The sequence below is a fragment of the Colias croceus genome, chromosome 10 (assembly GCF_905220415.1).
Source record: "Colias croceus chromosome 10, ilColCroc2.1".
Taxonomy (NCBI): Eukaryota; Metazoa; Arthropoda; class Insecta; order Lepidoptera; family Pieridae; genus Colias; species Colias croceus.
Window position 1 is genome coordinate 1959428 of NC_059546.1, and position 16910 is coordinate 1976337.

The 16910-nt window shown below is 38.2% G+C and overlaps 1 protein-coding gene across 1 annotated transcript; it reads right to left on the reverse strand.

Moving 5' to 3' along the window:
* Positions 1-4268: 4268 nt before the first annotated feature.
* LOC123695183 lies at positions 4269-5441 on the reverse strand. The gene has a single exon (XM_045640944.1). The coding sequence runs from the start codon at positions 5439-5441 to the stop codon at positions 4269-4271; it is 1173 nt and encodes a 390-aa protein (XP_045496900.1).
* Positions 5442-16910: the final 11469 nt, after the last annotated feature.

Below are 16910 nucleotides of genomic sequence, written 5' to 3' on the forward strand. Positions count from 1 at the left end.
ATGTTGGTAATAAATTATAAGTATTCCTTTACCGACATACGTATAGTAGAATGCCACACTAAAATATTTTTCTTATTTTTATAGATTCAAAATATTTTTTGTGATTTAAGTCTTTTATTGGTATTAGGTACGGTCTATGTATGCTCATAGAATATACACAATATTTTTTGTGGCTCTCTTATCTTCGGATGGATAAATTAAATGAAAAATTGCGGTTAGTGAAATGAAAATAACAAATAAAAAAATGTATTATCTATGTTTAGTGTACATGACCTGTTATATTATATTATGTGTTTACCTCTAAACATTTAAATAATTTGAGTATTTTTTAGTCTTAAACTATACCTTCTCCGATATAATTAAAATGAAAATTCACGCTTGGTAAATAACCTTCAAGAAATGATTACAAGTAAGATTTGTTGATATTAAAATACACGACCACACAATACATTTGCTCCGCTTGATTAGACCTTTACAAACTGAAAATTACTTAACTTGCGAGTTTTCGTAATGAGACAAAACCCTTCATTTGTGGTAAGGGATAACAACATATTTGGAATGTATAAAAATAAGATTGAATACAAAATGTGTGGGCGAATTACCGGTTTTTGTGTTAAGCTTTTTTTAATTCATTATGCTTTTAATTTGAAATACATATTGTACTTAATATTTAACAATTAAAAACATTTGAAACTCCAAAGAAACATTGTGTACCGCGTATTCGTTACATTAAAGGATAAAGTTGTAATATTTTATTTCTTCTTCTTCTTACACTAACACAAATCAAATGCAGAACTGGCTCGTCTTAATTTAGCCGGTGTAAATTTCCTGCATAAGGAAAATTTACTTACTAGATATTTGCTTTTAAAACCAAGTGGAATTGTAAACAACGGGCAAAAGTTTAGATCTAAATGGAAGTTATTATAGTTAAGTTTCACAACTATTGTTTATTCTAAGAGTCTTACGTCTTAGCCAAATGATGCCTAAGAACACACAGATTGTTTTTTTTTAACAAAACTTTGTACTTACGCAAAATATGTTTAATTAAATGTTTTATATCATTTTTCAAGGTTTGTATAACAAAAAACACAATGTATAAAGATGAAGTATACCTTATAGACTTTTATATGCCACATTTTACGCCATGAACTTTCAAGTTTAAACAACATAATTAATATTTTATTCGATAAAATAAACTCAAACTCAAACATTTATTCACTCAATAAGACTTCGTCTAGAAGCATTTTTGAATCGTCATTACATATTTTTAACATTTACCACCGATTCGGAAAGCAGTATCTATGGAGAAGAACCGTGCTCTTTTAAATTATACCAATTGAGAGCATTGCATTAGTTCAAACTTTAATGCGGTGGTTCTTATAAATAAAATGAATAAACCAAGCATATTGTACGAATAATATTGGTTATATATTTTGTTTATAAGAGCAGTGGTGGCTCAGTGGTGAGACCTCGGACTTCGAATCGATAAGTCCGGGGTTCGAGACCAGGCGAGCGCGCAGGAAATAAATTGATTTTTCAATTTATCTGCGCATGTTGTAACATCACCACTGCTCGAACGGTGAAGGAAAACATCGTGAGGAAACCGACATGTCGAAGAATTAAAAAGTTCGACGACATGTGTCATCCGCCAACACGCACTTGGCCAGCGTGGTGGATTATGGCCTGTACCCTCATAGGAGGCCCGTGTCCCAGCAGTGGGAACGTATATGGGCTGATGATGATGATGATGATGATGATGATGATATATTTTGTATTGTTACCTCTTGCTAATGCATTTTACTTTACGTTTCACTAGCTTTTAACCCATGACTTCATTGCACTTATTACGTGACTGTATTATTATACCAATGTCCATTGCTTATTTTCCTCCAATTTTATTCAAATTTGATAAGTAGTATTCTATAAGGTCTAATCTTTATAAATCACACAGAGGAGAATGCAAAGTCGGTTGAGCCGTTTTGATAAATATTAGGTACTAGCTTCCACCCGCGACTCCGTCCGCGTGGATGTCGGTCTTCGCGTGGATGGCTTATTTCTCCATTTTGAGTACCTCTGACAATGACATCTTATAAATATCTATTGGACCCAAATACTAGCTAGGCCTATAATAATACGCAACGTGTGTTCGCGGTTCTACGGAACAACGTCTATGGATAAAACTGAAAAATTAAGATTAATTTTTTTCTACGTATTTTTCCAGGATAAAAAGTATCCTATTTTACGCTAAGGATAATAAGGTATAATTATACCAAGTTTCATCGAAATCGAACCGCTAGTTTTCACGTGATGCCTTCACATACAGACAGACAGACAGACAGACAGACAGACAAAAATTTTTTTAATCACATATATGGGTTTGGTATCGATCCAGTAACACCCCCTGGTATTTATTTTTTCAATATTTTCAATGTACAGAATTGACCCTTCTACAGATTTATTATATGTATAGATATTTCTACTAAATAATACTAGCCAAAAATGGGAATGGAGCATTTTTTTATTATTAAGTAGATATATATTAAAATTCTAATGCTTGTATTTGTACTACTTAAAAAATTGTATGTAAGTTTTGTATGTAGGTATATAACGAACATGAGGGATGTAGATCGTAATCTAAATTTGCATTGCATGTTGGTAATAAATTATAAGTATTCCTTTACCGACATACGTATAGTAGAATGCCACACTAAAATATTTTTCTTATTTTTATAGATTCAAAATATTTTTTGTGATTTAAGTCTTTTATTGGTATTAGGTACGGTCTATGTATGCTCATGGTGAAAAAATAAGATGATATAGTTTTCCGAGAATAGGTCGTAAGATATTTTTTAATCAATTAAGTTAAGTTTACGTCTTTGGTGGTGGTGGAAGGACCAAAATAAATAACCTTTTTAATTCAATACTTTTGAAAAGAACACCCGACTTAGAGACTTTAAATCTAACGTCTTCAATGCCATGGATATGGGATTTCAACTCCCAGATGTAATTAGTTTCTGTAAAGCATTATTAAGAAAAGTGTTGGGATATTCGGATTGAGGTAATAAAAACTGTAGAACTAATTATATTATTTTTTCGTTACCACTAATGATGCAACATGGGATTTTTCTACAAATTGTTGAAATAATATAAACAAATTTTATTTATTTTTAGTTCGATTCCCGGTCGAATCAAATGAGTGCATTTTCAAAAATCTTTGAATGTTCTTTTAAAATATAAAGGAATGTTTCCTTACAGCAAAATCTGCTATCTCCAGTACATATTTCAAGTACTTTCCCTCCAGGGCCCACACTGTATTTAGAAATGATAGTGTATATGATCCGTGTTCATTCTATTAAACATAACTTAGTAAAGCCAGCCTCTTATATCCGAAACTTTTCAAGTAACGTTACCTCAAGTACATGCGGATAAAAGTTAATAAACACGTGTGTTATCTGTATCTTTGCGAATTTTGTGTACGAAAGACATGTTGTTATCAATTTGGGAACTTTGAAACTGCCGCGTTAACCAGGATTTGTAATCGGCGTTGTTTTTGATGTTTTTAAAAAGGTTGAGTAATCAGTTATGCAATTTCTATTAAAGTGGAGAGTTTTGAATGTAGGTATTTTTTTATAGAACATAATTTGTGTGTAGTTTAGTTGTTTAAAATAATTGTGTCAAATTACAATACAGTATTTTAAGTAATTCCGTTCACTTCTTTAAAAAATATACTAACTTTAGTTGGACTTTAGAGACAAATAAAACCAAAACATTTATGATCAGTCGAGGTAATTGACCATAAAACCATAATATATTGTAACAAATCCTTAAGATTTTGCAAGAAACTCTACTCCAGCCAAGATAAATGACCTAATACTAAATGCAAGGTAAAATGTCACAGGTTTTTACCCTATATCAACACTATTCGTTGTTCTACGAGTAAGTCACTTTTTGCTTTGTCCCTTCCATGTCGCTGATTTTTTTTTTTTTTTTTTTTTTTTATAAAGGCACCCGCCATCACAGGGTGTTCGCGCCACCTCTGGAATATTGTCCAGAGACATTATTTTCATTTTTTTTTTATTTTATTTTATTTATTTTTTTTTTTTTTTGTTTACAAAACACAATTTTCAGCCACATAATAAATTAAAAATAGAATTATTACTAAATTAAAAATATTACAAATACAAAGTCAAAAATATTAAAATACTGGGTAAATAAAATAAATGCTACAAAAGTTGAAACTATCCTAATACTAATATCACAGAATCACATCACACGCCATTGTTTCGCTTATTGACTACTTCTACAATATATTTACAATATTTAAAGAAAGTATCCCTACACTTGTCCCCCAGGGCGGAAGGCAGATTCTCACCCGTCATCGCCATGCCCAATTTTTGCTCAATAGCATATCTATTGCTTGCAAAAATTGGGCACTCGAGTAACAGGTGAGGAACCGTCTCCTCTACTCCGGGCTGACATAGACACGACGGATTCTCCTTCAGCTTGAATCTGTTCAAGTAGAAGGCGAATCCGCCGTGACCAGTCAGTACTTGTGTGGTGTGGTGTGTGATGTCTATTTTTCCGACTACTTTGTATGCAGCAGCAGCGCTTGGGAAAAAGAGCTTCGTGACTCCGGCCGTTCCTCCTACTTCGTATCTCCTATCCCATTCGCCAATCGTATCCTGTCTCAAGATACGCTTGACGAATGAAACAGGACACAGATCGTAATCCGGTTTCCTCCTCAACCCCAGAGCGGCCCCCCTGGCTAACTCGTCTGCCCGTTCGTTCCCCTTCAGCCCTGCGTGCGCCTTGATCCAAAACAGGGAGACCTCCCGCCTCTGCAATGCAGCTTTTCGGAGGGCCGCCCGTGTTTGCACAGCCAGGGGATGAGGGGAACTCAGGGTGACCGCCTGGAGTGCCGATCTGGAGTCGCTGAGGACACCGACCTTTGCCGCTCCACTCTTGCAGGCTATATCTACTGCTCTTTTGAGCGCAAGGAGCTCAGCCTGATAGACGGTACAATACGGCGACAACGCAAGCTTGATGGCCTTTGTCTCGATCGCACCTTCCCATACAGAAAGGGCGGCTCCGACTCGACCCTCAATCTTGCTGCCGTCCGTATAGATCCTATGGACGTGGCTGTCAACCACGTCGGCATAGGTGCCCTCATCTACCAAGACGAACCCCAGCTCTACCTGCTCTGCCGGATGTGGGTCCTCAATCGCGGGTGCCATTCGTTCCACCTCCCTGTCCCTCATCACCGCCGGGTGCGACACGCCCTTCCTGATCTCATAAAGCCTCGAAGCTTCGAGTATTCTGAGATCAAGAGGGAGTATCCCAGCCAACAGCAACGCAGAGTTCAGAGAGACAGTCCGATATGCTCTGCAGATCTTCAAGGCAAAACCTCGTTGCACGGTGTTGAGCCTCTTTCGGACCCCCATCCTTTCCGCTGTGGGTGCCCACGCTGCTGATGCATACAAGATAGTCGGTTCTATAACGGCGATATATATGGTCTTAACTACTTGGGGGTTAAGCCCCCAACTTACTCTGGCTGCTCTCGCTAACAGTTTTTAGCGGGCGATTGCCTTCTTGCAAACGCTCCCGACATGGTCGTTGAATGTCAGGCCGCCGTCAATAATAAGGCCCAGTATCTTAACATTATCGTAATATTGGATGTCCACACTCCCCATTGTAAGTCGTGGCTTGTCATATTTTAGTTTTCGTGTCGAGAGCAGGGCACATGTCTTGTGTGGCGCGAATTTCAGCTTATTTCTGACACCCCATTCGTCAATTTTTGCTAATATGCGGTTTGCCTTGACCTCTACTTCTAAACCCGTATCTCCATCAAACACTAACACTATGTCGTCGGCAAACGCCTGACAGAACACTTCCATCTCCTCTAACATCCACAGCAGGGGATCCAACAAGAGAACCCACAGGAGCGGTCCACCTATGGACCCCTGTACGCACCCCTTGTTGGTCTCTCTACTTACTTCCACACCTGCATACCTTACATTCACTCCCCTTTCACTCAGGTAGCTGCTAATCACCCGCCTCATGTTCACCGGACACCCAACTTCGGCCAACCGCACCTTTATGGCTGGCCACCAGGCGCTGTCGAAAGCTCCCTCTATGTCTAGCGAAACCACAACAGAAACCTTCTTCTCCTCCCTCTTATTTCTGATATGGTTCACCAGTCTATAGAGGGCGTCCTCGGTGCTCCTCTGTGGCATGAAACCATACTGGTGGGGGCTTATTTTGGGCAGCAAGTAGAACCTGAGTCGGGCGACCAACATCTTTTCGAAGATTTTGCCGAGAACAGGTAAGAGACCGATCGGTCGATAGGCTTTCGGTACCCGGTATGATTCCCTGCCCGGCTTTCTCAGGACCACCACAGTCGCCCACTTCCACTGTTTGGGGAAGTAGGCGACAGTGAGGCACCTGTTCAACAGCGCAAGGAACCACTCCGGGTTACAATCTACAGCGTGCTGGCAGATGTCGGCCGTGAGGCCATCCGCCCCGGGGGCCTTCTTGGGATTGAAGGACCTAACGGCTCCCTTCAACTCCTCCATGATGAAAGGAGGATCGTCCGGACCCATCGGCGGTTCGGTGTCCAAGGACTCCGCCCGCAGGCGCGTCAGACGATGTTCCTCACTTTCACCACTCTCCAAGTCCACGGGGTAGAAAGTCTCCGCCAACAGTTCTGCAGAGCTTCGGGCGTCGAGGGTTTCACCACCCTTCGTAAGGGGCAGATCCTCCTCTCTCCTAGTGGCTCTGTTCAGCACCCTGTAGATGCCCTCCCAGACCCCCTCTCTATCCTGTTTCCGGCAAAACTCCTTCCAGCTCTCACATTGCGCATCTTTCACAGCCTTTTCATACTTCTCCTTTTGTTCAAGATACAATCCAACAACGCGGTTTCTGCGAACAGGTGCTGCGTTTCGGATCCTGCGTCTCCTCATGGCAACTTCCTTTTTCATCTGCGCGAGCTCATCATTCCACCAAGACAAATTGAATTTTTGTGTGTGTTTTTTGGTCGGCATAGTGTCTCTGCATGTCTGTGTGATTGCTTGTGTGTAACTGTCTATTGCCTCGTCTATTTGTTGTGTGCTGTGTATTGTGTCTATGTCTTGTGCAGTCAATTGTCTGTCCGACATCAGCTGAGTCAGTTTCTCATGAAACTGAGTCCAGTTTGCCTTGCGTGTGTTAAATATGCGTGTGGTTCGTACAATGTTCGTGCCTGTGGATTTCTGTTGTCTGATGCCGAATGATATGCCGTTGTGGTCCGAGCTCGTGAGACCCTCCTCTACTCTCCAGTCGCCCACTCGGTTCAGCAGATCGTCGGAGCATGCTGTCACATCCACGTAGCTGGAGTATCTTTTCCCCCCTCTGATGGTATCGAATGTCGGGATGTCCCCGGTGTTGAGTATGTGCATACCCATTGCTTCCAGTACAGCAGACACATCCCTACCTCGCTGGTCTTCCTTGTCACCACCCCACCACGGGCTCTTTGCATTCGCATCACCTCCCAGGACCATCCTATTGGAACCTAACTTTCTTCCTATCCGCATAAGATTGTCCAGGTAGGGCCCTACTGGCTTATCGGGCTCGAAGTAGAAGGACACTACAATCATCTCCCATGCTTTGGTTCTGAGGGTGGCTACAACAATGTTGTTGTTGCTAAGGCGTGCGTGTAGCTCGACGTCCAGTGAGTCGTCGAGTACTACAATACACGCCTTAACTACACCGCCCCCTTCCCCATCGCTCTGGAAGACCCTCACTCCATTGTATGTCCTCACACTCCGTGCCCCACCTACGTAGGGCTCTTGAAGTAACGCTACGCAGGCCTTACGCTTGGTGGCCTCGAGCAATAGCTCCTTAGTGGCGATTTGGCTCCGCTGGAGGTTGGCCTGCAATATTCGGTACTGGAAGTACTCACCTTGGATAACCTCAGCAATACGCTACCGCCGACCTGGCTAGAGCGTCCCACCTCTTTCGTTCCACACACTCGCGGTCAAAGGCACTGTGCTTCACGCTACCTTTCTTGGCCTTCGTGCAATTAATGCACTGAGGCGCTTCTCCCCGCAGCCACTTGTCGCATTCAGTCCTCATATGAGGACCGGCGCAGTGGCTGCATCGTACCTGCTCTTCACTACACACGCGCTTTGTGTGCCCATATCCCAGGCAGCGGGAGCACTGCACCAGTGGACTGTGGTCCATCACTTTCACTCTTCCCAACCCTATGTGGGCGTATCTCTCATTCATCCATCTCCTCCATACCTGTGGGCTCGCTCTGACCACCACGTGGTTCTGGAGGGGGTTCCTCGCTCCCATCACATACGCGACTTCAACCTTTCGCTCTTCCCCTTTCAAGCCCTCAAGGATGTCTGCATTCTGGTTCCTTAGCGCAGTGATGAAGTCGCCAGTGTCACACTTCATCACATCCCTGAAGACCAGAAGAGGGCTCTTGTTTTTCACTTCTTCCACAACTAATCCCTCATTCTTTCCCAATCTCTCTTTCACCTTATCTCTTTCTTCTTCGCTCACACAGCCGACGACTACTTTTCTATTTTTCACCTTTCTTACTCTTTCCACTTTTACCCATCCATCTTTTGCGTCCACAGTCTTCCTAATCTTCTCCAATACATCTTCTCCCGTTTCCTGTTCGTCCTTGGAGGACACCATAACCGAATGCAAAGCCCTTGTTTCGGGGAATCTCTCAGCGACTCCTCTCGAAGCAACGGCCGCGTAACTTGTCGCTTTGGCAACAGTCATGTTGCTCTCCAACAACGAGCTAAGCCTTTCCATTCTCACCTCACTCCCTTTCATACTTCCACTCATCTCTTCCATCCTTTTTGTCATTTCTTTCATACTCTCTTTCATGCTTTCATGCATTTTGTTATTTTCTTTCATGTGTCTCATCAGTGCTTGGTCAGTAATCGTCGGAGCGTCGGACGGATGGGGGGGATGTAAAGGGTCCCTCCCCTGCCCTCCGCCGCTCCCAGCCCTGGCACTGGTGAGCTCTATATCTAGTTCTTTAATTATCTGGTAGAGTCTGTCTAGCGCTGCGATGACTCCCTCTTTTCTTTCCGCTTTGAGATTTCGGGAGTCCCTTATGTGGCTTTTCGCTTTTAATAGACAGGCTTTACCCTCAGTCAAAAAGATGGATGCCGTTGGAGGTGGGCTTCCCTCCTTGTCTTCGGCTTGTCTCTTACTTACGACTACTTTCTTTTTAAGAACTGGAGGCTCCCGGATGGGGGGCGAAACAATAGTGTTCAGAGCCTCCAGTTTGTCAATGCTTTTCCGCACTGCGGATGCCTCAGCTTTTGTTGGAGCCCTGCTCACGTCAATTGTCAAGGTGTCACTCGTACGTTTTTGAGGTGTGTGGAACATCGCTATTAAATCTAAACAGTTGCTCCAATAGGGAGACAGCTGTATAAAATAATAATATAATAGGTAATTACTTGTCAAAACAACCTAATCTAGACAGTTGCCCCAATAGGGATACAGCTGTATAAAATAATAATTACTTGTCAAAACAACCTAATCTAGACAGTTGCCCCAATAGGGATACAGCTGTATAAAATAATAATATAATAATTACTTGTCAAAACAACCTAATCTAGACAGTTGCCCCAATAGGGATACAGCTGTATAAAATAATAATAAAATAATTACTTGTCAAAACAACCTAATCTAGACAGTTGCCCCAATAGGGAGACAGCTGTATAAAATAATAATAATAATAGTTATTTGTCAACAGTATAAATACTAACCTAGCCTAACAGTTGCCCCAATAGGGGAAACCCTGTCCTAACCTATTAAAAGATATTGTGTAGTACAATGTATATATAATATATATAGTCAGTGTGTTCTAGACAATAAAAGATTGTAATATATACACAATCTATATAGATAGATAGCACAATATATATACTTATTTATTACCTTTATAGATAGCACAATATATACATAAAGTAATATAAATAGTCTGTGTGGTGATAAATAACGGATGTTCCTATGCTCCCAGAATAAGGCGATGAAGCTATTAGTAAAAACTAACTGGCCTAGCAACTAAACAAAATATTGTCATTTAACAGTGGCTCCGATTGGGGCTACTGGTCTTGCAATTTTTCTTCTGATCCCTGGCGCGGCGTTGCGGCAGCGTCTACTTCTCGTCCGATCCAACGGGCGAGGTGTCAGACCTGATTTGCGTAAAAATCAGTTTACAATATTATTATTTTGTAATCCTTTGATTACACTGGTCAGTGTTGTTTATCGCCTTCGAATTCAATTGAAGCGGCAGTCGGGTGAGACAGCAATTATGACAGCTGTCCTTGTTCCGCAGAAGTGAGTATGGGCCGCGGAGAACTACTCGACTTGTAAAGTTTCACGCCACTTTATTCACAGTTATCACTGATATAAAGGTTATATTTGCGTACATGAACTTTTGAACAATTTAAAAATAATTAAGTACACGACCGCTTGCGAGCACTGCGTGAACGGAACTCTGTCGCTGATTTTGAATCACCTATTTTGCTCATAGACTCTCGGATGGGATGCTTTTAAATTTAGGACAACTTACGATGTACGATTTTGACCAGGTATAGACGTAAATAGAATTTCATGCGTGTATTCATAGCATCTTAATTAATAATAATTACTAATCTATTAATTCTCTTTATTGCATTCTCTTTAGTATTATTAATATTATAATTCAAAAGATAATGCAGCAGCAGTATTAGGTACTTTAAATTCGATATTTTAACATCTGTTAATCACTTTAAAGGATATTTACAGTCACTTTGATGCTTTGATCAGATTTGTCAGAATTATTTTAATACCACTATTGACTTTGTTGAGGCTTTGAGAAACTAAATGTTAAATAACAGATAGCCTTTACAGAATAATTTTTATGTCCCTTTGTGCTTTTTATTTTATTGAGCGTTAAAACAATAATCTTTATATATAAAAATGAATCACAAAATGTGTTGGTAAGCGCATAACTCGAGAACGGCTAAACCGATTTCGATAATTCTTTTTTATTATATTCCTTGAAGTACGAGGATGGTTCTTATGTAGAGAAAACGTAAATATTATGTACCACGGGCGAAGCCGGGGCGGACCGCTAGTTGCAAATATAATTCTCGACTCGACCATATAGTTCTTTTCATACGTTCAAGCAATAAAGCGTTAGTCTCTGCTTTCTATTTTTCCCTTGTTTTTCCATTTGCTTAATAATTTTTTCACAAAAGCATTTTTAATCTTTAGATAATTAGGAACTGCGCTTTTTATGTGTTATTTGGTATGGTGAGGTAAGAGTTATGACGTATATAATTAAAATAGATGTGAATAATTTTAATGGAATTTTATTTTTCTGGTGTCGAAGTTTTTATAATTTTAACATTATTTTAAAAGATACATTAAATATACATAAAAGTTGTGGGCCAACAATTATTTAATTACTAATTTAAATTATCTTGTTTTATTCTTCTGCAGATGATGGTTCCTCTGATGAGGCATATTTTATAGTTTTTCTAAGAAATATTATTTAGTCTCGTTTGAAGTTGAAGAGAACACAGATCCCTTTTTAAATTAATTTAACGATACATACTAGCTTTCCGCCAGCGGCTTCGCCCGCGTAAGTAGTCAAAGAAAAACCCGCATAGGATTGGGATTTCCGGGATAATTCCGGGATCCTATATCCTTCCTCAGGTCTCAAGCTATCTTTGTAGCAAATTTGAAGTAAATCCATGTAGCACTTTTTGAGTTTTTCCTGGACATACAAACAGGCATAGACAAAAATTCTACAACTATATTTTTGGCTTCCGTATCTATTGTAGACCACGCCCCAAGTATTCTTTAAAAAAAACATACAATGAATAGTTTTGACTTTCCTAAAATATAGCAATCTCCATCAACAATGTTTATTGTATCAGCAAATCAGCAATATTTTGTCAAGCGAGCCCATTGCTTGTGTATCCTCGTTCGTAACTGGATTAAGTGCCAAACCGTAAGGTTCGTTAGAGGTACAGCTAATCCGACAGTCACTGGCGATATTAACCATTATATAAGGCATACAATGGACCACAGGTTTAAATTAATCCTGGGTATTCCATTTGCATTATTGTTCTAGTATTAGTGCGTTTATTCTTTGCCTTTGCATTATGTTTATTGTGTTCATATGTTTTATCTTAATAACATTGCAGTTTAAGTAAGAAAAAGTAGTTTAAATAAGTAAAGAGTAGAGAATATTTAGGTAGGTAGGTCGCGGAAGAATTCCAACCAATACCCGCGGTTCCATCATTAAAGCGGCTCGATGGAACACAGTGGGGTTTTAGTCGGTAAGAAGGTACATAACCCCGGCTCCTTCCCAGGGGGGGCGGTGGGGATCTTTGGAAGATTTCCCCACTTAAAAAAAAGGTAGGTAGGAGGTAATTAGTCGTTTTTGTCAAATATTTCTGCTGTGCCAAAAATATATACGATTCTGTCTCTATGCTTTTCCAAAGCAAACAAAACTATCACATTGTACCCGAATTAAAACAGTATTTTCACGTCTTAACATTACCATAGGTTCTAATACGTAGTGTGTGCACAAGGTCCCAGTAAAGCATATGTCCAAATAAGGCGAAACGCCCTGTGTACATACGTTTAGGTTAAAAATGCTGTTTGCAGAATTGATATAGTGCTCCAAGGGAGGGATTAGAAGTACGAGTATTAGCTTAATTGTAACGTACAATCGTTGTTACAGATTATAAAAGTTAGTTTTTGTGATAATGTTTTCATTATTCTATACTAGTATAATATTATAAAACTGAAGAGTTTGTTTGTTTTTTTGTTTGAACGCGCTAACCTCAGGAACTACTGGTCCGATTGAAAAGTTCTTTCATTGTTAGATAGCCCATTTATCGAAGAATGCTATAGGCTTATATATCATCACGTTAAGACCAATAGGAGCGGAGCAATACGGGTAAAACTGCGGAGCACAGCTAGTTGTTAAAAGCGTAATTTGTAGGTATAACTAGGTGGGTACTATTATTAGAAAAAAAAGAGATTTAACTTTTTGTTGCAAATTTAATTTAAATACAATTCAACTGATTTGAAATAAAACTTTACCATTAAGAAGGCTTCATCTTTGCAAAGAAGCCAAAGCTACTTTTTATCCCGGGTCAACGCAGGTTAAACTGAGATGCGGTTCGTCGGAAATAAACATGATTATGAAAGTATTTTTAAAAGCATAAGTTTAAAAGAAATATTGTCTTTAATTCACGTTAGTTTTTAAAATAGTATGTTCGTTTATTTATTACACTTTTACGTGGTAACTACTCCAGTTCTTTTTGTTTTGTGCGTATAAAATGAAGAGTTGCTGAGCTTTTTAAACTTTTACGAAAGTTGAAAAAATGACTCGACGCTGTAAGGTTTTTCAGTCTTTTTGGGTTATTTCACTCATAATAATTAAGTTATATATCTAGAGTAAATACAGTATGTATGCGTATTACGAAATTTTTCGTAATGTGAATTGTTAACTTTTAACACGATTTAAATATTTAAAAATAAGTAAAAGATTATAATATAAAAAAATGTTGTGTGTTTTTATGAAACCACGGTAAAAGTGAAACTTACGATAATTATCGTATTTGTACGATAATTATCGTACGTCACGCGACATGCGCTACACAGACCAACAAGTTTGAGACGATGCAGATGGCGATGTAATAAATGTTTCACTTTAATAAAATAAATCATCTTCAAGATGTCATATATATTTTAAATGTAATTTAGTAGAAAACTTAAAGATTGCAAACTTTTTATAACTCAGAAAGAACTTTAGTCATGAATAAGAAATATGATTTCAAATGAATGAGTAATCATTTAAATTTTATACATTACATTCATAATTCCTGAACATAATTTTAAACTATAATCTACAGAACGGACACTCTCCGCCTCCCGAAAAAATTAAACACTTACCTCACCCCCACAGATCACAGAAACTAAGGGAGATATGGTTAGGGGGCGGGGCCGGTGTCGCAGCAATATGTACAAAAAGAGAACAAACTGTAGCGGCTGTATACGTACGTCACTTACAATCTAGTGTGCGAACGAATAGCCGCTCTCATATTTTTGTGTGATGACACGCACACAACGCGAAGTATTGTTTTGATTTTGTTTACTGCAGTTGTGTGCGTAAATTTTTTATGAGACACGGTTTCGTACTCAGCGCAAGCGCAAGCATTGGCATCTCTCTAGATCTCTATGCTCACCCCGCACGATCACGCTATAGATGGCCCGCATTTTTCCGTAAGGACGATACGCAACGAACATTAATCAAATTGACATAAAGTAATTTTATTATTTTGGATTTGTGATTATCGTTTTTCGTAGAAAATGGTTAGATATTGTACTGTTTACGGATGTATTTCATCAGAAAAACGCGAATTTCTTTACGCTAGTCACAATTAATGCGTTGCGTTGCCAACCCTAAAGCGTTAACACACACATTTGCACTCTCTTCAGTGTGACTGTCACAACCTTTTGTATATGGAGTGTCCGGGGTGTGCTATAATACAACTTCATTCCTTTGAAGTTAAAAGTTGAGGAATATTTATATAAAGTGCCTTGGTTTTTAATGTTTATGTTGAAATAACGATAACTTTGATAAAAGATCTAGGATTTACAAAAGCGTAATTAATGACGGTTTATTTTAATGCAGAAACCGTAACTTTCAGCTCTGATTGTTTCAAATAGTCTTGTGAGTTTATACGAAACAAAAAAGGCAATTTATGTATGTTCATAATTTTAAAGAGTAACAAGGTAGGAAGGTGGTAAAGAGCCTTTTAAAAAAATTAATAGGAGGTAATGCTTTTTGTAAAGATTAATATTATATGGTTTCATGAAACACTAAAAACTTTTTTACGCTATATTTATTATGACTAAACTACTGTGTATTGCATCCCTACTAATATTATAAATGCGAAAGTAACTCTGTCTGCTACGCTTGATCCCGCTTAAACCTCTCAACCGATTTTGATGAAATTTGGCACAGATAAACTTTAGACCCTGAGAAAGAACATAGGCTACCTTTTATCAAAACACCACGCGGGTGAAGCTGCGGGCGGAGCTAGTTTTCAATAAAAGAGACATTTAAAATCGTGATAGATTAAAGAAATTACTGTTTTCAGAAACTTATAAAGTTTACTGCTAGACATTAAATTTCATTATTATTCAATCTTAATTATTAACTATATGAATTATTATTATTAAATCTATATATGTAATAAAAATAAATAGCCAAATGTGTTGCTAAGCGTTACAATCGATACGGTCGACCATTATTTGGCCTATTTTATACGTTTTTAATAAGGCAAAGGAGAGAAAACCCGGAAAAGGGGTAATAGGACATAACTACTTTTAGCAGATAATTATTTATAGAAATAAAATAGCATTGTAATGTTTCATTAAACATATTAAACGTAATGTAGGCCATGGACGTCTCGACTTTTGTGGTTATTGTCTGCAAGAATTAATTTCCTGTAGAGGTCTCTATAGAGTAATTAGGTTATTATAGGAAAAAGCGCGTCCGTTTTGCATTTGCTTCGTTATTTTTAGTTTAGTTTTTATTTTAAAGAAATCTTTATAGTGTTCGTATACTATTATGTCAATATAATTGAATCATGAAGGTATGACGATCACATAATCAAATACAATATTAATATGGAAAAATGCAAAAATTATTAACGAAAGAGAAGAAATCATACTTTTATAATCTGATATTATATAAGTGAAAGAAAGCTTTGTGTATGGAATGGCAATAAGTAGATAAATTAGGAATTTAAATATCATAAACACATTATATATACTTTCTTCATACTAGATCTTTTTTTTAAAGTTAATCGTTAGATATCTATACATATAATAAATCTGTAGAAGGGTCAATTCTGTACATTGAAAATATTGAAAAAATAAATAGTAGGGGGTGTTACTGGATCGATACCAAACCCAAATATTATGTGATTAAAAAAATTTTTGTCTGTCTGTCTGTCTGTATGTGAAGGCATCACGTGAAAACTAACGGTTCGATTTCGATGAAACTTGGTATAATTATACCTTATTATCCTGGGCATAAAATAGGATACTTTTTATCCCGGAATAATACGTAGAAAAAAATAAATCTTAATTTTGCTTAATTTTTCCGCGCGGACGGAGTCGCGGGCGGAAGCTAGTTGTAAATGAGCGTGTAGTCTATATAGTAAAGTCTTTCATTTAGTTGTATCATCGTATGAAATCACTATTCCGTCGGTTTTCAGAGCTTTGTAAAGAAAACAATTTAATAAATTTCCGCATACATAACGAAACAAACGAATGTGCAGGAAACAGGGACGATGTTTGTCAACATTAACATAATGCGCCATGAATACTTAAATTGTCTTTTTTAATTATGATTCTTTTAATTGAGCTTTTTATGTTTTCGTTCTGCTGTATAGTGAGAATTTGTAAATTTTCGCAATTGCTACTGTTGTATACATAATCTTTTCTACAATAAATTGTGTTATATATGATAATATACCTATCGGGTAAGCTATTGTCAGTGATATACCAACTGACAATAGCTTACCCGATAGGTCAGATAAAAATAACCCTAAAATATTAACACAGCAACTTTTCCACAAGGGAATATTCATAAATAGGCCAAGATCCAACTCCTTTAGCGGAACATCTAACCCGGAAGTGAATCGAACAAACCTAATAAGCACTGCTAGAGAAACAAGTAACAACAACAATGCACATCACACTACACAAGACCAAGAATGGACACAAACCAATAGTTCTAAAAGGCAAAGATCTAGCCCAGAGCCAACTCAGCGCAGTCACAAACAATGTAAACTAAACTACTGGCTGGCAGCGCCAGGAAT